Source organism: Ailuropoda melanoleuca, chromosome 1 (genome assembly GCF_002007445.2).
Source record: "Ailuropoda melanoleuca isolate Jingjing chromosome 1, ASM200744v2, whole genome shotgun sequence".
NCBI lineage: Eukaryota > Metazoa > Chordata > Mammalia > Carnivora > Ursidae > Ailuropoda > Ailuropoda melanoleuca.
This window is the reverse complement of record NC_048218.1, coordinates 108,213,909-108,236,170: the sequence shown is the minus strand read 5'-3', so window position 1 is coordinate 108,236,170 and position 22,262 is coordinate 108,213,909. Positions and strand designations below refer to the sequence as shown.

Below are 22,262 nucleotides of genomic sequence, written 5' to 3'. Positions count from 1 at the left end.
AATAACAATAACAACAACAAAAAACTTCTCCAGAATCCAAAATGAATCCCTTTGGTATTCACTTTTAAAAAGAAAAATCTCTCAAAAGACTAAATGAGATGTCAAGGTAAAGGGAATTTAGGGAGAGTTTAAGGGAACTTTAGGGAAAAAAGAAACAAAAACAATGTAAGGATGCTTATGATGATAGTGGCCATTTGTTCCACGTATTCTGGTGTTCTCCCAAATTCACGTAGTAATAGTACCAATAGTGAATATGAATAGTAATTATTACTGCTATTATTATCACCATGCTGCAGAAGACGACTTTTTACATATATTCACTTACAAATTAGATGAAAAACCCAAATCTTAAACTTTGTATTTGATTTTTGGTTAAGAACCAATGTCAACTCTCATCGTAACAGCGCTAGGAAAGGATCCGTCCTTGAAGATTTGTGTGCGTTGTTGGAAATAGGACTCAATGAAAAATACACTTCAGAAAAAGCATGCTTGCAGATCGTCAAGTAAGTGAGCAGTGATGCTCGGGGTTTACATGCAGTGGGGGACAGAGAGGGTGGGATGAAGAGAATTTGGTGAGACAGAGCTGGCTGCCAGTGGAGTGGTGAGTGGCTCTAATGTGGTATGCAGGATAACTGGAACAAAAGACTTTGGGTAGTAAAGTTTCTTTTCTCTTTTTTTAGGTAGGCATATCTATATGTTTACTCCCCTGTTCACTTTGGGGGGAGTTATACCCAGACAGAATTAAGAAGTATATTCAACTGTTCTTAAAAATCTGTGGCCACAGTTTTTTTTTTTGTCTGGATTGCCAGATAGAAAAGAGCTGAAGGACCCTAGTTCTCTGTTTTCCATTTCCTTTTTGGAATGGTGAGAAACCCGTCTTTTAATAGTGAAACTAAACCATGTTCTTCCTTATGAGAATGACCTTGAAGCAATCTGATAATCTCTGGAAGTTTATTCAGAGTGGAAATATGCTTTTTTGGGGGCCACCATCCCTGTTTTGTTTTTAACACAAGTTCCATTTGAAATTTCCAGAAGTCACTTCTTTATCTGTTTCATTAAGGACAAATGTTTTTCAGAGTGTATTTTGTTAGTGTTCTGGGAAATTACATATCATCACTAACCCAGTATTTTAGAAACCCAAGTGGGAAGAAGTGAGGTGAAGTTATTTTTCCCTGACCTTGGTCATGGCATTACTTTTTAAGAAATGACGTGCTAGTTACTTTAATGGATATTTTGTTTTAAATAAAAACTGAAAGAGCAAAATTGCCCCATGAATTGTCAAAGAAAATCTTACTGTTATGCACACAAATCATGCTTTTGATTTTATTGAACACAAATACCAAACAGTATTTCAGTAGGAATGTCATTTTTAAGTTTAACATTCGTAAAATTTGTTTTCTAAACGTAGCATAGTAGTCCTTTGGAGCTAGTAAGGAATGGGAAAATGAATATTGGGGTAGGTAGCCACTGCCACAGCCAGACATGGGTCTGAGAACTTAATTTTCTTTAAGAAAATCCATGATACATTAGGAAAGCCCACTCTTTACAGATGGGGAAACTAAGGCCTTGTCCAAATCTGCGCAGTTAGACTCCAGTGACCCAGCACTTCATTATGCTTCTTAAAATGAAAATGTTGGGTGAAAACAATGGTTACAAAGGAGGCCAGCAGGTCCATGCAGCCGCCCCCTGCCCTACTGCTCCCTTAGTTTGAATTCCAGGACCACTGAGCGGTGGGAATGGTATGCTGCTGTGCCCACTCTTCTCCCGGAGTTTGCTGCTCAGGATGCCCTCAACTCAAAATAGTTTGCATCCTGAAGCTTTTTTATGATCTTTCGGTGGGGGGCTATTCCTTGGTTAAGAAATGCTGGTGATCAGGACATTTCTGCAGTAGTGTGTGTGCGGCTCTCTGCCTGCCTTCTCTCTGGAGCCACTGTGCTTTAGGTTCACATTTTGAGAATTTTTTTAAAGCACGTCATCCCCTTGCCCACCTGGGCTAGTCCAAAGACTTTTTTCCCTGACTCTCACTGAGATTGGCAGCTTCAAATCTGAGAGCGACAGATGTGATTAGGCAAGAGTACTTTTTAAGTGAGGCATAGATAGACAACAGGGCTTCCGGGGTGTTGCTGTTTCTGCATTTACTTAAACACTGTCTCAGTTTTCCCTTTTTAATGAATCAGAGAGTATAAGTTGGAAATATTTTGAAGGCAAAAGTGTTTTGCATATTCTTGGAATGTGAACTCAGTTATAAGAGTGGCTGAGTATATTCATTCCCCTTGCCTGTCCTTTGGTTTTCTGCCTTTTTATTGACTGTACAGTGTTACTGGGTCAACATACAGTTCATTTTACCTTCAGTTGTGAGGTCTGAATGTGCTATTTGATTGGTGGATATGAAATAATTAATAAGGGAAAATCCCTAAGAAAGAACTTTTAAAGGTTATCTTGTTTCTTTTTAGTCACTGAAGTTCATTTTTTCCCCCCTTGAGTGGTTATGGCCTGTTTCTTAAGAAGTCGTGAATAACACATTTTGAAAGCTCAGAATACATTTTACAAACTCTGTTGTTATCTTCCAGGAGAAGGTTCTCTGGAGAAATTCTCCCTATCCCTTGCCATGTGAGTCTTTGTTTTTTGATCAAGTACTTAAGGAAAATTCTAACAAATGTGTATTGACTCTGGGCTGTCCCCCTGGCTCCCATGCTAGAGAATATTTTTGTTGTGTTAAGAAGGTTACGGTATAGAGGGGGTGATAAGGGATCTGCGGACCCTGCAATGACACTGTTAGAACTGGTGGAAATCCAGGCAGTATAGTCCCCTGACTGAGGTGTGGTGAAGAGATGCTTCTGTGGAGGGAGGGAATGGAGTCAGGCATGGGGGATGATGCAGATGACTGAGATGTGGGGAGTGTTTGGTGATTCTCAGGCAGTCTGGGTGCTTGGAGTATCTGAGCAGGATCTGCATGAAGAAAAGGCTGAGACCAAATCTTAGATCCCTTTAGTCAATCTTAGATGGTTTACTAACCCTGGAGAGCTCAGTACTCAGTAAATCTGTGGACGTTGGGTTCCGTAGTGTTAGGGGAGAAAGCAGAAGACAAGAAACCAGGTAGGGGGATGATTATGGTGCGGTCATTTTGAGTGAGAAGCAATGAGGAGCTGAAATTAGATGGGAAGGGATGGGTGCTGGGAACCATTGCAGAAATATGGTATGTATGGGGCTGTGATTTAGGGCTGGGAGGGGCACAGACTTTAGTTTCAGTCCTGGCAAGAGAAGTCTGAGGAGAGAATCCAGTTTGACCGGTAGAAAGGCGAGTTTGAGTGTTGGCTTACTATGTTTTTAGTGCTACCTCATTATGTGGTAAAGCAGAGGTTGCTTTTTATTTTATTCCTTCTCTTTTAAATAGTAAATATTCCTTAGTGCTTTATCAGTCATAATCAGGACATTCTGCTTCTGCTTTTGTTTGTGTATTCATTTGTTTTTTGTATTCCATATATAAGTGAGATCATACAGTATTTGTGTTTTTGTCTGACTTATTTCACTTAGCTTAATACTCCCTAGATCCATACATGGTGTTGCAAATGGCAAGATCTCATTCTTTTCTATGGCTGAGTAATATTCCATTGTAGATATGCACCACTTCTTCTTTATCCATTCATCTGTGGATGTACACTTAGTTGCTTTCATATCTTGGCTATTGTAAGTAATGCTGCAATAAACATAGGGTGCATATGCCTTTTCAAATTAGTGTTTTCATTTTCTTTGAGTAAGTGCCCGGTACTGGAATTACTGGATCATATGGTATTTCTGTTTTTCCTTTTTTTTAAAGATTTATTTATTTGAGAGAGAGCGAGCATGAGGGGAGGGCTAGAGGGAGAGGGTCTTGCGTGGGACTCAATCCATGACCCTGAGAAAGAGTTGGACGCTTAACCGACTGAGCCACGAAGGTGCCTCTCTTTATTTTTAATTTTCTAAGGAACTTCTGTACTGTTTTCCACAGTTTGGCTGCACCAGTTTACGTTGCCACCAAATAGTGCATGAGGGTTCCTTTTCTCCATGTCTTTGCCAACACTTGTTATTTCTTGTCTTTTTGACACTAGCCATTCTGACTGGTGTAGGGTGATATGTTATTGTGGTTTTGATTTGCATTTCCCTGATGATGTTTTCCTGATGATGTTGAACATGAGTCTGTTGGCCATCTGTAGTTCTTCTTTGGAAAAATGTCTATTCAGTCCTCTCCCCATTTTTTGATCATACTATTTTTGTTTTCCTAGTTTTGAGTTTTATAAGCTCTTTATATATTTTGGGTACTAATTCCTTTTTGGTTATATTGTTTGCAAAAATCTTCTCCTATTCAGTAGATTGTCCTTGGTTTTGTTGATGGTTTTTTTTGCTGTGCAATGATGGCATTCTGAATGTAACTTTATAAGCACTTAAGGAGCTCTTATTTTAAATAGCATTGGTAGAAGTCCTGGTTTTCCTATCAAAAAAATAACATTTTTCTTTTTATTTACCTAACTACTTTCATAGTATCAACCAGATAAGAAAATACGTTTGGTCATGGCATTGATTTTTTTTTTTTTTTAAGTACTGGCATTTTTTATTTTTTAATAACTAGAAAGTGAATTTAATATGGAGTTGAAATTGGTGGTTAATTTATAAACAAAATGAAGATTAACTTCTCATTTTAGTCCGTAAATATTGGAGAGAGCTAGTGTTCCTTCAGAAAGCTATGGTGTAAAAAGTAGAATGTAAATAACAGCTTGAAAAAACTCCTAGGTAAAAATAGAGAATCTTTAGGGATTATCAAATTAAGTAGTGTGAAGTATTGTATGGAGATGATGAGAGCCACATTTCCGTGCCCTTTTATGTCAGGAGATGGAATGATAGGAAAGTAAGCCCTTAGGACTTTATCATGCACTTTGGCGGAAGGTTTAGCAGTTATACCAGGGACCTGGGATTTGGGAGGGAAGCAGGAAGTAGTATACCTCTGGGCTTCGCCTGACGTACTGACACCATGTGGACTGGAGCTGGTGACATCTGGAGGTTGAAAGTAGAGCAAGATGATTCTGGGTCCAGAGTCTTATATTTTAGGTCACCACAGCACTGAAGGTAATAATGTTTGGGAATTGGGTTGAGATGGGTCACGGAGATCTTAACTGTGACCGTGAGAGAAGTCAGACTTAGGCAATGAGCACATTCAAAAAGTATCAAGCAGTCTTTGTCATTTAAAATACTTTTCATATATTTTCAGCTGTTGAGATGGGCCTGTAATACCTCTTTTCATGCTTGTACTCCAACTTCTTCGCAGGTGGGAGAGATAGAAATGGCGTAGCTTCTTATATTTTCTGCCAACCCTGAAACTGCTTTGGAGTGCACCTAGGTAACAGGGAACATTTTCCAGGTCCTTCTGTAGAGAATGCTGTCATGCAAGTCCTCAAGTGCTCAGGTGCCCAGGGTGGCTTATAAACTCAGGTGCCTATGGTGGAAAAGAAGACATGATACACAGAGTTGTAAGAAACAATAGAAAACAAGGGAAGCTGGGGATGGTAGTGAGTTGAGAGCTTCTGTCTCACCAAGAGAGGCCAGTGGGCCCTAAGCTGCAGCCAGTTGTTTCCCCGTGTTTTTATTTGTTGAGGCAGCAATTAAAAGAAAATACATCTGTGGCTAGAAGACGATATGNGCCAACCTGAAATATTTTCTGCCAACCCTGAAACTGCTTTGGAGTGCACCTAGGTAACAGGGAACATTTTCCAGGTCCTTCTGTAGAGAATGCTGTCATGCAAGTCCTCAAGTGCTCAGGTGCCCAGGGTGGCTTATAAACTCAGGTGCCTATGGTGGAAAAGAAGACATGATACACAGAGTTGTAAGAAACAATAGAAAACAAGGGAAGCTGGGGATGGTAGTGAGTTGAGAGCTTCTGTCTCACCAAGAGAGGCCAGTGGGCCCTAAGCTGCAGCCAGTTGTTTCCCCGTGTTTTTATTTGTTGAGGCAGCAATTAAAAGAAAATACATCTGTGGCTAGAAGACGATATGCCACTAGCTGCTTTGCAACATGTGGACTGCAGAAATCTAATAGAAAGGTGTTCAAAAGTGGCTCTTGGCTATGACTAAAAATCCCCCATTAATAGGAATTCTTACTTTTTAACCAAACCATGATTCCATTTTGATGCGTAATTGACTCAGCTACCTATACGGAAATGTTCTGAAGCGTTTTTTGTTTTTTGTTTGTTTGTTTGTTTGTTTTATAAAAGAAACACCTGTGATAAGAATCAAGAAACAAAGATCATAATCATCTAAGATTACACATGAAACCTGCCCATTGAGATGCATGAATCTTACAGTGGTTGTTTACAAAAGGTTACCTGCTACCAGTGGTGCTCATCCGTTGGTTATCTCCTCAGCCTCTGGACTCTGTTTTCCCAGAAGTAAAAGTGAGGCTTTTCCTTTGCGAAATTCGCTTGCCCCGGTTCTTGTCCATAGGCCTATCACAGTGCCCCCCCGCCTCTAATATCAGGGTCCGGCCATAATTGACAACCAGCATGTCCAATTCCAGTGGCCATGGGTTGGGATGGAAAATGAGCCAGTATGACCCAATGAGAGCCAAGTCCCAGGTTTTTGAAGAAATTCTCTGGAGGACTGACTGTGAAGGTTTAAGGTCTAGAAGTGCTGCTTTCATTTTGCTGCCATGAAATAAGAGCCCACAGGTCCTTTGAGTTGAAACTAATACCATGGAAGGTGGCTGCAAAAATGGTAAAAACCCAGCTTTAGTTACATCAGCTGAGGCCCTCTATCAGCCTTTAAATTAAGCCATACCCACAACTGTGGACATTTAGGTCTGTTAGCCAGTAAATCTCTTTTTATTGCAGAAGTCCAATTTTAGTTGTATTTTTTTGTCACCTACAAGTTAAACAATTCTGATACACTGGCTTCACCTAGAAGACTGATCCAGAAATTCTAGAAAACACCCTTATACTAAGTTTTGTTTCTACTTGATGATGTTAGTAAAGTGTATGCCATTAGCTCTCTATTCTGTCCTTGATCCCATTGCTGCTATTTATGTCTTTTGACTCTGGACAAGAAGAAGAAGTATCTTCATTAATACAGAAAATAACTGTGACAGGAGACCATCCCCCCAGAGTGATAGAGATTTCCTTTTGGGTAAACCGCACTGTGAGGTTTGTGGGGTGGGGTTGGAGAGAACTGGTATGGTGTGGTCTTCAACGGTAAAAAGCCGCTACTACTTTGTGCTCACCAGTTCTCTGCAAGATACCAGTGGCATGCAAATTATCTTTTCATGACAGGACATCCCCACAGAAAAACCACTTTAACAACATGTGGCTTTCCTTTCCCATATGTCACTTTTTAAAATACTTGAGCTGTTGCATCGCACTGCTCCTACAATATGTTTGTTATTTTACTTTCTCAGAGGTGCATATATGTTAGAAAACTGTACGGTAAACTAGCTACAGAAATTATTCTACAACAGAATTTAAAAAAGCAGTACTGGTCATCTCAGGGAAGTTTCAGGATTGATCCCCTGTTGCCATTGCTGTACTGTATTTTTTTGTTGTAGTTCTGTAGTTCTGGACCTGTTAAGCAGTAAGCGTTCATTAGCTGTTTCTTCACAGTATCCCTACCTGGCTTGCATGTGATTTCCTGGAAAATCTTGATTTCCACATTACCCATCTGCTTTAGTGCAGTGGTTACAAAGACATTATTTGGTGCTTCTCATTTTCTTTTTTATTTTCATTTTTTCCCCGTGGCCCAGTGGGGGCGGAGTGCATGTAAAACACCAGTATTTAGTCATTTTTTCTGGCGAGGGAGAATTGTGAAGAATAAGCACAGCCAATTTCTTTTGCAAATGTGTTTAGCCAAACATATATGGCAAGCTTAGTTTTGCCAAGCATGTTTGTCATAGATTGGTGGTTTGTTTCTTTTTGAGAGGACATTTGACCCAGAGATGGGAGCACGGAGTTTTTACGAGTGTGGAAGGTGGACACAGAGAGTGAATACCTTTCCAGCTCTTCTTCAATTTAAGGTGTATTTTCTGAGTTTTTCCTAAAATCTGATGAGGCGCCAGAGCATATGAAATACTTATTTTGGAAAGTCTGTGGCAAATAAAAATTTTGAGTACTCTAGGTAACTGTCTTCCTTCCTTTATGCATAATTAGCATATTAAAGAAACTGCCCATGTCATGACTGTGAAGAAATTTGGCATTATTTTTTCCTACCTTGATTTTTAAGAAAGAAAAACCGAACACTATTGAAAATAATTTCTTTATTAGTATATATACAGTAAGGGAAAAAAGTATATACACATGACTTACAAAAATGTTCGAGAAGAACATTTAGAAGATGACCTGGTTATCTTCTAGCCAGTTAATAGCAGAGAAATAATTTAGTTTTGATAGCTCACAAGCCAGCGACCATATCCTGATCAGCACATTTTAAATTCAACTGCTTTTTCAGAAAATGTGATATGTAAATTTTCATTTTATGTGTAATTCTTTACTCATAATTGTAAATCTTAGATTTTCCTTTTTTCAAGTCCAGTTGTTTTCTAAAAAAACTGCTTCCCCTGCCCCTAGATGTGTTTATGTACACGCTGTGTGTGTGTGTCTTTGTCCCAGTCACAAATTTTTTTCCTGATACCATTGAACAGGGGAAGTTGCCAGCAACACTTACCAATATCCAGCTTCCTTCAGTAGAGTCCACTTAAAAATATTTTAACACCAGAGCTGTAGGCTCATTTAAGGGCTTAATAAGTCTTCATATAAAACATATTTAAAATGTATCTTATTTTATCCTCACAATGCTATCAGAAAAGAAATACTGTATTTTTTCTGTGAAGAAAATTACTATCAACTTTCCTTTGAAATGCCATGAGATAAATCAGTAGGAGATTTCTTTTTTTTTTTTTTTAAGATTTTTTTTAATTTTTATTTATTCGACAGAGAGAGAGACAGCCAACGAGAGAGGGAACACAAGCAGGGGGAGTGGGAGAGGAAGGCAGGCTCATAGCAGAAGAGCCTTGATGTGGGGCTCGATCCCATAACGCCGGGATCACGCCCTGAGCTGAAGGCAGAGGCTTAACCACTGTGCCACCCAGGCGCCCCAAGTAGGAGATTTCTTAAGTAATTTTCTTGGTGTCTGCTTATCTTCAAATCAGAAAACACTTGACTTTTTCACTACAAACAGGTCTCATTCTTTATTAAATTGTGCTTGCTTTTAAGTTGATCTTTAGTGACCCTGTTGAAAAAAAAATCTCATAACTTACTCCTTGTATTTAGAGACGGAAGACGCCCCAGTGAATTACCTTTATTGCTTCCTATTTTCCTTATGCTGTTTAAATTTCTTCATTAACTGACCAGGCTAGTGATTTATATCTTCTGTTTTGATGGAATAAAATGGAGTAATGCATGTAATTACTTTTTTCTCTAATGTTATAAAAAAGCAGGGAAACATATAGTTTGTTTTTATTATACTAAATTGGATTGTAATGCCTAGAGATGATACTTATTAGCATGGACATGTTTCGTATTTAGTCTTATGTAACTGAAGATTGCAGCATGTGTACACGGATTTTGTTTGAAGGGAAGTGGGAATTCACAGAGTGTCTGTGCTTTCATGCGTTGCATTTCCTCTTTTGGTTTTGGAAGTTTCTGAGTCATGCTGAGCTTTTAATGGGATGCGCAGTTTCTTACATAAGATTTCTCTAAATGGCTGGCATAGAAAGAAATAAATAATAGGATCTAGGCATACGTTTGCAGCCGACAGTAGCAAAGTGAATTCTTTTACATAGAGCAGAATTTCCTTTGACTGGCAGCTGTAATGAGCTTCTGTTTGGCTCTTCGTGTAGGGGATTCTGGCAATGTGGTAAGGGACAAAACAGACAAAAAACACAAACACGATGCTGAATATATTGCGGCTAGATTTCTTCTTGACTGAAATGGAGTTCCTTCTGGACTTAAGGTGGGACTTGAAGATTTTCCTTGTGATGGCAGTGTAAAAGATGACCAACAGAAAAAACACAGTCCAGAAGACGCCCACAAAGATGTAGTTTGATGCTTTGTGCCACTTAAGTCCCAGTTCGTTTTTCAGCTTCACACATTTTATATGCGTCCCCTTCCCGTCTGCGGCACTCTGGTTGGTCAGGATGATGTTGGGGACGGCCAGAAGGAGCATGAGCATCCAGACCATCACTGACAGGAGTCTGCTGTGATTCACTGAATGGACGAAGGACGTGGAAAGAGGCTTTACAATTTTATAGTACCTGTCAAAACTGATGAGCCCAAAGAACACGATGCTGACGTACATGTTGACATAGAAGAGCACGGCAGACACCCGGCACACGAACACGTCGATCTGCCGTGGCCCGAGCCCCGAATCGGCCAGAATCTTGAAGGGGAAGGTCAGGCTCATCAGAAAGTCGGCAATGACAATGTTCTTAAGGTAGATGATGAAACTCTTGGAGCTGGCCACATAGAAGAATATCCATCCAGACACGCCGTTGAGCAGGGTTCCTGCGACGAAGACCACGAAGTACAGCACAGGAATGATCTGCCGAGTGATGAGGATGTTGCGGGAGCAGGACTCCTCTGGAGGCTGTGCGGTCGTGGAATTGGTCATTTTGTAACTTCTGGCGGTGAGGCCTGGGAAGCAACGTCAAGGAATCACTCAAAGGGCACTTAGGTGTCTAATGAATAATTTGTCGAATAGTCAAACAAAGGCCAGTGGGTATATTCAAACCTGTCATGTTCTTGAAATTAAGTGTTAGCACCATATTAGTTAGACACCCCCTCCTCTCTGCCTCCCTCACTCCCTCCCTGGCTGTCTTCCTTCCTTTTGAAAAGGGACGAATAGAGTAGACAGATGACAGGAAAGAAAAATGGGAGAAACAGGACAGTCTGAGAACTGTAGGTAAGGGGATCAATGTTTGCCAAAAATGGTAACAGTTCCTTTTAAAATTCCCAAGTTCTAGAAAGTACTCCTTTATTTACTTATTATTTTTAAAATATTTCATTTACTTACTTGAGAGAGAGCACAAGCAGAAGGGGAGGAGCAGAGGGAGAGGGAGAAGCAGACTCCCCACTGAGCAGGGGGCCCAATGTGGAGCTCGATCCAGGGCCTTGAGATCATGACCTGAGCCAAAGGCAGACACGTAATCGATTGAGCCACCCAGGTGCCCCGATGGTACTCATTTAAATATCGTCTCAAAAAGTAGCAAAACTGTAAAAACAGAGGATCTGTTTCATTTTATTCAGAACTTTGTTTAATAAGTTTAAGAGCTATTGACAGACTTTTTTAAAAGCCTATCTTACATATATTTTGGACATAGGATAGTGTCCTATAAACATATACTTCCAAATGTAGCTGGTATTGTGAGTATGGGATTATGAATATCTTCCAAAATGGGGTTTTCTGTGTTATTTTTTCCATTGTGTTTTTTTTCATTGAAAGACTGATTTGTGTTATTTTTATAAAGTAGAAATCAGAAAATGAATGTACATGATAAATGTACTTTAAGAATTCCAGAAAATTGTGAAGTACATTCTAGATCTGCTTTAATATGGTAGCCACTAACCATTTGTGGCTATAGAGCACATAATGTGGCCAGTCCAGATTGAGATGTAAATGTAACCTCACAGACTTAGTACCCCCCACAAAAGGGAGTGTAAAATATCTCAGTATTTTTACTTTATTATATTTTATTTTTAAAAAGAATTTATTCATTCATTTGACAGAGAGAGAGCACAAGCAGGGGGAGCAGCAGATACAGGTAGAGGGAGAGGGAGAAGAAGGCAGAGGGAGAAGGAGAAGCAGACTCCCTGCTCAGCAGAAAGCCCAGTGGATGTGGGGCTCCATCCCAGGACCCTGGGATCATGACCCAAGCCAAAGGCAGATGCTTAACTAACTGAGCCACCCAGGTGCCCATATCTCAGTATTTTTATTTTATTATTTTTTTAAAGATTTTATTTATTTATTTGACAGAGATAGAGACAGCCAGCTAGAGAGGGAACACAAGCAGGGGGAGTGGGAGAGGAAGAAGCAGGCTCATAGCCGAGGAGCCTGATATGGGGCTCGATCCCATAACGCCAGGATCACTCCCTGAGCCAAAGGCAGACGCTTAACCGCTTTGCCACCCAGGTGCCCCTCAGTATTTTTAATATTGATTAGTTATTGAAATATTTTAGAAATATTCCACTAAATAAAATATATTCNTCCCTGAGCCAAAGGCAGACGCTTAACCGCTTTGCCACCCAGGCGCCCCTCAGTATTTTTAATATTGATTAGTTATTGAAATATTTTAGAAATATTCCACTAAATAAAATATATTCTTATTTTCATGAAATTTTACTTTTTTAAGAATATAGCTACTAGAAAATTTAAAACCACATACGTAATTTGCATCGTATTTTTATTAGCTAACACTGTCCTAAGTATTACCCAAAACCTTCTTTTGTTAGGGAATTCTGTATATTCTTCTCTGATGTCAGACATACTGATTTAGAGCACAGGGAAGATTAGAACTTCTTTGAAAGATTATTTGATACATCAAAGCAAATGTTCACTGTCTGTCTTTTATGTAATATCAACATCCTGCTTGAAACCCTTCAATGGTCATTCCTTGGCCTCAGGAATAAGTCCTAACTCTTTAATGCTAACCTGCCAAAGTCCCTTCTTGGTCTGATCCCTGTTTCCTCCATCCTCAGCAATGAGTTCTTGAACCCATCTACCCCTTTGTGGGTTCCATGATTTCTCTCACCTTGGACCTTTGCACAAATTTTCATTTGTGTGGAAAACCTTTTTGCTACCTTCTTGGCTCATTAACTTCTCTTCATCCTTGAGGCTTAGGTTGGATGTCACTTCATTTAGAAAACTTGACTCTCCTGTCCTTTAGTTGGAGTGGGTTGGGTGTGAGGTCCTTTTATATGTGTGCTCCTGGTTCTGTGCCTGTCTCCTGTCTCAATACTCATCTGTCCGTCCATTTGTTGTTGGGTTTTTTTTTTCTTCTTCTGTGGTAAGCCCCTTCATAGAGACGTCATGTCTTTTTTTACCATTGTGTTCCTAGCATTATGTTTAGGACATTAGATAGTTAAAATATTTGTGAAATAAAAGGACATGCCATCTGGGAATTCAAGACATGAATCCTTGCTCTTAAGAAATTTACAGGTAGGGGCGCCTGGGTGGCACAGCGGTTAAGCGTCTGCCTTCGGCTCAGGGCGTGATCCCGGCGTTATGGGATCGAGCCCCACATCAGGCTCCTCTGCTGTGAGCCTGCTTCTTCCTCTCCCACTCCCCCTGCTCGTGTTCCCTCTCTCGCTGGCTGTCTCTCTCTCTGTCAAATAAATAAATAAAATCTTTAAAAAAAAAATTCACAGGTAGTTAGGGATCATGGGAAAGAATGATTGTGGAGGATAATGGTTCCTTTGAGATCAGAGAATGTATCTTGTTCATCTTTTTATTCCTGGTGCTAGCCACGGTGTTTTATACACAGTGAATGACTATGTTAGTAAAATGGCGAGAGTGTGAGAAGGGTAAGTTTGGAAATGTGGAATATGAAATTCATTCACTTTCCAAATAAAACAATCATATGTGCAAACTTGGTGTGCTGCTTCCTGTACAAGAGTACCTTCCTTCTGTGTACTCTTCTTCACGCATACCACGTGGCAAAACTAAATACTTCTAGCCATTTGATTTTGCCATTCCTTGCACTTCCTTTGGAAGGAAGTCTTACTCCTTGCACACTTGGCTCTGATCATAATATTTTGTAGTCATTTGCTTCACTGTAGGTCTATTACCTGTTTCAAATTTTAGATAGTAAGCGAAGGGGCTACAGTTTCCATTTTTAATGTCCACTATGGCAAAGAGTGTGTCTACTAAATAATTTGTCTTCTCTCCTGATAGCCTAATGTCATGGGTCCAGGACTGTGTTCTCAGAATCCTGAAAGTTTTGAGAATCTGAGCATTAATGCCCTTGTGATGTGCATTATTGCCTCCTTGCCCCCCCCCCCCTTGAGGGTTGATGGAGGGGGGTGATTGACCCAGGTAAACTTCTAGAGCAGAAGAGCCTTCTGAAATGGAGTGAATACTCAAGGCTTGCTTGGGTCTTTCCCCTCAAACACCTTCTTGCTATGTTGGCGTGTTTTGAAGCAATCACAGGTAAGAGTCTCTGTTTTAGGACAGAAAGGTATGATACATGCTGGTTGGGAAAAGAGCAGGGTATCAGGTATCACTGCTGCTTGTGTTGTTATTTGGTTAGACACAGTATAGACAAATTAAAGGGACACTCTACTTGAGGAATGAACTAAAAGTAAGCCTAAGACAATTCTGGTAGTAATTTTTAAGTTCTTAAATATTTCTTTTTTGAGCAGCGGTGTTTGTGGTAGGGCTTTGTGTCCTCTAGGTACATGTTTTACTGTACTTGGTCTCGGTGTTTTAGAGCGTGGCAGCCTTTTATACAGTGATAAATTGAGAGGCGTGAAAATGGAGCTATCTTGAGCATTCTATGGGACGTGAGGACAGTTATATATTGAGACCAAAAGGTAAGAATATGTGTTGGGTGAAAAGAAAAACAGGACAAGATCATAGCAGAGACCTGTTTGTATCACTTTGAGCTTGTAACATCTGCCCAGTCTCCTCTCCTTATCTTTAGTGTAGAGATGATTTAATGGCCTGATGAAGGGTCCTAACTGAAACTTCAAATCATTTCATAAATGGAGGACATAGTCACATATTGATGCTGGTTTTATATAATGATGCAAAAATAAGAACCAAGTGAATCAGAAAGAAAACAAAGAATGTCTTGGCGTGATCCAGCTACTTTTCCTTTTCTGTCCTAGGCTCTTGGTTGGTTCACCCTTTCTAAATGGCTTTTCCCAGCCTGTTAAAGATGAGAGAGGCAAAGGAAGGAAAACAAGGGGGAAAGGATCTTTGGATGAGGATCAGCCAAAAAGTGGGCGCTCTGGTGAGCCAGTTTGTGGACATGTAGCCAGTCCTGCCCATGTCGTTACTTTTGAGTTTATCTAGAATTTCTGTAGTGAAAGCTTCAGGAAAGTAAACAGCGCTGCCTAAATTCTTGAGACTGCACTGGAGAAAGATTTCTATATGTGGCAGAACTTTTTAAAAAGGGACACTTAAGAGTATGTCTTTAGATTCTCATAGGTAGGGCTCTTCCTTGGCCCACAAATCCAGGTAAAGGACAGTGAAATGGAATGAAATATTTTATTCTATCTCTTGGGTCTTTTGGTAACATAATTAAAGAACATGGTAGAATGGAATTCATGAGATCGAAAGATAGCTATTAAAGTCTAATAGGAGCACATGAATTGCTTTCTCTCAATCTTTCTGCACAGCTGTTACTGGGCTTAGTGCCTCAGGTTCATTCTAATTTAAAGTGAGTGCCCTTGTTCCTTAGCGCGATCTAAAGTCTGACGGTTCTGGCACTTTAAGTGTTTTCAAAGTGTAGAGAATCACATACAACCTCTGGGTGCTCTCTTTAGGCAGAATTTAGTCGATACAGGCCATACAAAGCAATGTCACTCCAAAAGCATTCACCTTAATAAAAACATGCTTAGTCAGCCTGAGGCTCATTACTCACCTTTTGTGTAACTATACCCACTGACCTCTGTCTCTCTTACATATAGACAATCTTCTTCCACCATTCTGATTGTCATAATTCTACTCTCTGGGGAAGAAGAATTACTCATTCATAAATGTGAAATTAACAAAGCTCTTGATAATACTAGAGAGTTTTCAGTTACCTTAAATATTTTTTTTGGTAGGTTTCCTTTCAATGAAGCAATTTAGTACAGTGTATGCTTGTCATCTTGAAGTGGCCATCGTGTTTCTTCACTAATGATCCTGTATGGTAGGAGAAAAATGAAGAATTAAGTGAATACCAGAATGTTTTTATTAGACAAGTATATATCGTAGCAATGTACTTTGAAAATTTAGCTTGTGTAATTATGAAATATTACAACATGTACCTTTGTTGTTTTACTGTATTGGTCTTGATTGTCAGTATTAATGATTATTGATTTGGTATGAACTTTTTTTTTTTTTAAAGATTTTATTTGATCCAGTGAGAGCAGGAGCTGGGGGGAAGGGCAGAGGAGAGGGAAAAACAGGCTCCCTGCTGAGCATTGATCCTGGGCTCTGGGCTCTACCATGTGACCATGCAGGGCTCAATCCTAGCACCCTGGGATCATGACCTGTGCTGAAGGCAGATGCTTAACTGACTGAGCCACCCAGGCGCCCATCCAGGTGCCTCTTGAGGGTACCTTACACTCTTCAGAGTGTTGGATGTGAAGTGTTTTTTTTTTTTTTTAAAGATTTTTTAAAAATTTATTTGACAGAGAGACAGCCAGCGAGAGAGGGAACACAAGCAGGGGGAGTGGGAGAGGAAGAAGCAGGCTCATAGCAGAAGAGCCTGATGTGGGGCTCGATCCCAGAATGCTTGGATCACGCCCTGAGCCGAAGGCAGACGCTTAACCGCTGTGCCACCCAGGCGCCCCTGGATATGAAGTGTTTTATTTTTACTGGTTTATTTTTTCCCCCATGGGATATGGATGCTCAAATCAGTTCATTAAATTACTGAAGTAATTGATTATTTTAGTCAGAAAATCAAGAAAGCGTTTTTGTTTAGATTTTTTTTTTCCAACCTTTGCACTATTGCTGTTTTGGGCCAGGTAATTATTTGTTATTCAGGACTGCCTTCTGCTTTGTGGGGTGTTTAGCAGTATCCTTGGTTTCTATCTACTAGATGCCAGTAGCACCTGTCCCCCCGGGTTGTGACAGAAATGTTTCCAGACATTGCCAAGTGTCCTCTGAGAGGGTTGGGAGCCACCAGACTAATGAGACTGATGCGTGGACTTTGCAGACAGAACTTGGGAAAGCCATATTGTCTGACAGGAAGAGGATAAGTTTGGCAGAATGGTGGGTAGATTTGGTTCTGCCTTGGTCTATATTGTCACCTTTCTGAATTCTTTAAACCAGTACTTCTCAGACTTTAATGTGCAGGCATGTCATCTGGAGATCATGCTGACGGCAAGACTCCGACTCCATAGGTCTGGAGTGCGGTGTGATGCTGATGTTGCTAGCCCAGTGATCCCTCTTGGAATAGCAATTTTTTTTTTCAAGCCCTGAACATAGACATCTAATATTTGGTGAGAAGGGTTAAAAATTCGGTTTTCTTTGCTATAATTGGGACTCTAGATAGGAAATTAAGTTGCTTTTAGATAACCCTGACGTCAAAGATCTTTCTTAGAGTTTATCCATTACAGATTTCATCACAGTATAGAAATCTACTTGAGAACAAGTGGTAAGGAACACCTTATATTTACGTAGAATATTCCTACAAAAGGTCATGAAGTTCTCTTTAGAAACAAAACAAAGAGATTAAACTCTGTGGAGTCATACTGTAGGTGAGTCACAACGTTACTGAACACGTACGTCCTGGTCGTAACTGCAGGACAAGGCTCATTCCTGGGGAGGGAGGGAAGAGCAAGCGATGGCTTAGGGTAGTTGGGCTTTAGCTCTGTCTCTGGTATTTCATGTCTTAAATTCTGAAACAACCATGCATAAATGTTATCGTCAACACTGGGCAGTTGGGTACATTGGTGTTACCAGCAGTGGTTTGTGTACTTTTATTTTTGTATATTTAAAATATCTTATAATTAGAAAAAAATGGAGAATGGATTGCTTTCAAATTACTCTTATCAACACCCACTTACCTATGATGAGCATCATCTTTCTGTGCTTTGTTCAGGTCTTACAAAGTAACAATCTGATATTCCCTCCTCCCTCCTTACCGTCTAAACATCAAAAGCTTGAAAACCAAGGTGCCTCAGATATTTTCCTATGATGTAAATATTTGTTTTCTAGATGATTCTCATGTCAATATAAATAGTTTAGATGTGTATAATCAGGGGCACCTGGGTGGCTCAGTTAGTTAAGCGCCCGACTCTTGATTTGAGCTACGGTCATGATCTCAGTGTCCTGGGATTGAGCCCTGCGTTGGGCTCGGAACTAAGCGAGGAGCCTCCTTAAGGTTCTCTCTCTCCCTTTTCCTCTGCTCCTCCCCTGCCCCCCCTCCCTCCCCACCACCTTGCTCACATGCATGCTCTCTCTGTCTCTCTCTCTCTCTCTGGAAAAAAAAAAAAAGATGTGTGTAATCATGGTGTACATTTCTAAACTCATTAAAGCCATTTTCCTATTGTGGCTTTCTCTCCCCTGCCCTAATGTGTGACTCCTCTCCCGCCCCTTTTTGGTGCCAATATGTCATATCCTAGATGGTCTCCAAAGATGTTAGAATGAGTTGAATAGAAAGGGGATTAATGTATAGCTGTTTATTCAGTTTTATACTCATATTTTGTAATTTTTATGTTATTAAGTATTTCATAAGATATTTTGTATTTAAAAAAGCATTTTCTATTCAGTAGTATGCTAAATCTGTCAACAGACTTCTGTCCTTTCTTTTTCCCTGTTTGTTTGGCTATTTTAGAACGTCTTCCACCTTGACTCTTGGTCCTGCTTCTCTCCCCAACATTGGGACACCTTGGTGTGGGTAAACAGTGGCCTCTGCTTCTAGGTCTTAGGTGTGCTGGGGGGAGGTGGGGAGTCATTATAAGCATGCTAGTTTATTTCTTAAAAGTTATGTTTTTTCCTCTGAAACTGACTCCTCCTTCCCCTTGCTTCTCAGAAACCCACTTTCTGCTGGGCTCCAGATTCTTACAGTGGCCATTCTGACAGCCATCTCACTGTGCTTTTGATTTGTATTTCCCTGATGATCAGTGATGTTGAGCATCTTTTCATGTGTCTGTTGGCCATCTGGATATCTTCTTTGGAGAAATGTCTATTCAATCCTCTGCCCATTTTTAAGTCACATTATTTTGTTTTGGTGTTGAATTATGTAAATATTATATAATGCTGGATACTGACCCCTTTTCAGAGATCTCATTTGCAAATATCTTCTCCCATTCAGTAGGTTGCCTTTTCATTTTTCCGATGATTTCTTTTGCTGCACAAAAGCTTTTTATTTTGGTGTAGTCCCAGTACTTTATTGTCACTTTTGTTTCCCTTGACTGAGGGGATATATCTAGAAAAATGTTGCTAAGGCTGATGTCCAAGAGATTATGGCCTTTGTTTTATTTTAGGAATTTAATGGTTTCAGTTTCACATTTAGGTGTTTGAGTTTATTTTTATGTATGGTGTAAGAAAGTGGTCTAGTTTCATTTTTCTGCATGTAGCTGTCCAGTTTTCTCAGCACCATCTGTTGAAGAGCTTGTCTTTTACCCACTGTATAGTGTTGCCTCCTTTGTCATAGATTAATTGACCATGGAAGTGTGCGGGGTTTTTTTTTGGGGGGGGGTGCTCTCTGGTCCATTGATCTATGTGTCTCTTTGTGCCAGGACCATACCATTTTGATTATTCTAGCTTTGTAGTGTATCTTGAAATTTGGAATTGTGTCAGCTCCAGCTTTGTTCATCGTTCTCAACATTGCTGTGGCTCTACTGAATCTTTGCAGGTTCCACACACATTTTAGCATTGTTTGTTTTACTTCTGTGAAAAATGCTATTTGTATTTTGATAGGGATTGCATTGAATTGTAGATTGCTTTTTGTAATATGGACATTTAACAATATTCTTCCATTCTTTGAGCGTGATATATCCTTCCATTTGTTTGTGTCATCTTTGATTTCTTTCATCAGTGTTTTATAATAAATTTTCAGAGTACAGGTCTTTAACTTCTTTGGTTAAGTTTATTCCTAGGTAATTTATTCTTTTTTTTTTTTAAGATTTTATTTATTTATTTGACAGAGAGAGAGACAGCCAGCGAGAGAGGGAACACAAGCAGGGGGAGTGGGAGAGGAAGAAGCAGGCTCCCAGTGGAGGAGCCTGATGTGGGGCTCGATCCCAGAATGCCGGGATCACGTCCTGAGCCGAAGGCAGACGCTTAACGACTGAGCCACCTAGGCGCCCCTAATTTATTCTTTTTGGTGCAATTGTAAATGGAATTGTTTTCTTAATTTCTCATTCTGATACTTTGTTACTAGTGTATAGAAATACAACAGCTTTCTGTATATTTTGTACTCTGAAGCTTTACTGTATTCATTTATTTTAATTTTTTTGGTGGAATCTTCAGGGTTTTCTATAGCATCATGTCATCTGCTATTGGTGACAGTTTTACTTTATCAATTTGGATGTCTTTTATTTCTTGTCTGATTGCTCGAACAACTCCAATACTATGTTGAATAAAAGTGGTGACAGCAGGCATCCTTATCTTGTTCCTGATCTTAGAGGAAGAGCTTTCCATTTCTCTTCATTGAGTGTGATGTTAGTTGTGGGTTTCTGGAGTCTTGTCTTTAGGAGTCACTTAGGCAGTGTTGGTTCCCCCCCCACTTAAGGGCAGGTGCACGTGTGTGTGAGTTTGCAAGTGTGTATGTTCTGTTTTTTAATCTAGGTTTTGAAGGTCTGCAAGGCGTGGATACCTTCAGTTTTTCCAGTTAGCCTCCAGGTACCACAGCATGGAGAAACCTCCACATCCTTTCCCAGTTTCTGAAAGTGTTCAAAAATGAATGTGTTTGTGACTTTTGATTTTGACTCAGCCTTCTGTCTTGTGCATGGTTGTGCTGGGAGAGGAATAGAATCGTACCATTCATTATGGTGATTAAAACAATGACACTAATTAGTAAGTGGTGGAGACTGATACTGGTGGGGGAAACCCAGGTCTGCTGCATATGGTTTGGATGCCACCAAGGATTCCCAGGCGTCCCTGGCCCAAGGAGGGCTTTGCTTGTTCCTGTTTGTCCCCTGTAGCCAGTTTTCTCTTGTAGTAGACATGAGGCCTTGATTAGATCTGACTTGATCCTCCTAATTCTCGGTCACTATGGCCTGTTGACTTCGCCTTCAGTTAGAGTCTGATAAAAATGCTTCAATTTAACTTAATAATTGGATGCATGCTGTGGTTACATATTTCAAATGAGGAGCTGTGCTAATTATTTCTCACATTAGAAATGTCTTCATGCTCTTAGGTTGAATTGCAGATACCCTGGGAACTTCTTCCACCAATACATAAGCTCAGCTCTATCTTGACTGCCAGGCCTTCTTCCTTGGTCTTCCTATTCACAGACGAAAACTCAAGAGAATCATAAATCTCTGTATTTCGCTACGAATAGAGCCACTCTTCAATTATGTGTGATAATGGGCAGTGGGTTAGTATGGATAATGAACTGATAATGCCCAAATCTCGTTTTTACTATTAATTCTAACACTTCCCTTAAAATGCTTAGAATTGGTAGCAAAGTGCAAGACTGGCACATCTAAGAACTCAGAGGTCTGTCTTCATGTCTTAGCAGATTATGGGAGCTGACAGAGGAGGGCGAGGTGTAACTTTGGGGCCGCGAGAGTGGTCACCTGTTGCTAGCCTCTGTAGCGAGAACTGCGTCTGGATTGTCAGGACGGATCAGTGAGGATTTTGCATCTACGCTCTTTGTCATGGCCTAGGGTTTTCAACCTTGGCACCGTTGACTTTTTTTTTTTTTTGAATTCCAACTCTTTGTGGGTGAGCTGTCTTGTGCTTTTTAAGATTTTTAGCTGTATCCCTGGCCTCTATCCACTAGGTGCCAGTAGCACCCCATGATTTATGACAAAAAGAAATGTGTCCAGATATTTCTAAGTGCTTCTGAATTGAGAACCAATGGAATAGTCCCTTAATGGTAGGTGTATTTGATATCATTTTGATATATGAAGAGAATTTAGTCAGCTCTTTTACTGTTGTTAAATCTTAACTATGTATCAAATAACTCATCAATAGTAAGTAATTCAAATCCTTAGGTCTCAGAATATGAAGTGGGCTTTCCTTAATGCTTCCAGAATAATAGGCAGACAGTGCAGGATAGTGATAAAAGCATGCATATTGGATAGAGTGGACCTTAGTTAGAAGTACGGCTTAATTAATAACTCCGGGTTACTAAGTGCCTCTGTGTTTCAGTTTTTACATCTCTAAAATGAGGGGGTAGTTGTTGCTGCTTCATAGGGTTCCTCTTCCTGTAAGAATCCAATACCTGGTACCTGGCATTGTGTGACTCAGAGGGAACACTGTGGGTTCAGGGAGTAACTCAGCTGATTATGGAATAATCAAATGTCTCTAGGACTTTCAGTCTGCCCAGGACTTCCCCTGGGTCAACTCCCCCCACTTTGCCTTACTTCCTCATGTTTATTTCAGGTTGATATTCTGCACTGAAATGAGGGCTACAAGAGGCACAGTAGA

At 40.1% G+C, this 22,262-nt stretch overlaps 2 protein-coding genes across 31 annotated transcripts in view; one reads left to right on the top strand and one right to left on the bottom strand.

Annotated features, from left to right (window-relative positions):
- The window catches only part of MED12L (mediator complex subunit 12L), a 361,057-nt gene that overhangs the window by 150,537 nt on the left and 188,258 nt on the right, over window positions 1-22,262 (top strand). The gene's annotated exons all lie outside the window — the stretch shown is intronic.
- Window positions 9,336-22,262, bottom strand: part of P2RY14 (purinergic receptor P2Y14) — a 52,380-nt gene continuing 39,453 nt past the window's right edge. For all 15 annotated transcript variants that reach the window (XM_034664634.1, XM_011221161.3, XM_011221158.3 and 12 more), the window contains 2 exons: window positions 15,755-15,854; window positions 9,336-10,642 (listed from right to left, as the gene is read on the bottom strand). In XM_034664634.1, coding sequence (XP_034520525.1) covers window positions 9,597-10,619 — 1,023 coding nt within the window. In that variant the 5' untranslated portion in view covers window positions 10,620-10,642; window positions 15,755-15,854 and the 3' untranslated portion in view covers window positions 9,336-9,596. The remainder of the gene's footprint in view (window positions 10,643-15,754; window positions 15,855-22,262) is intronic.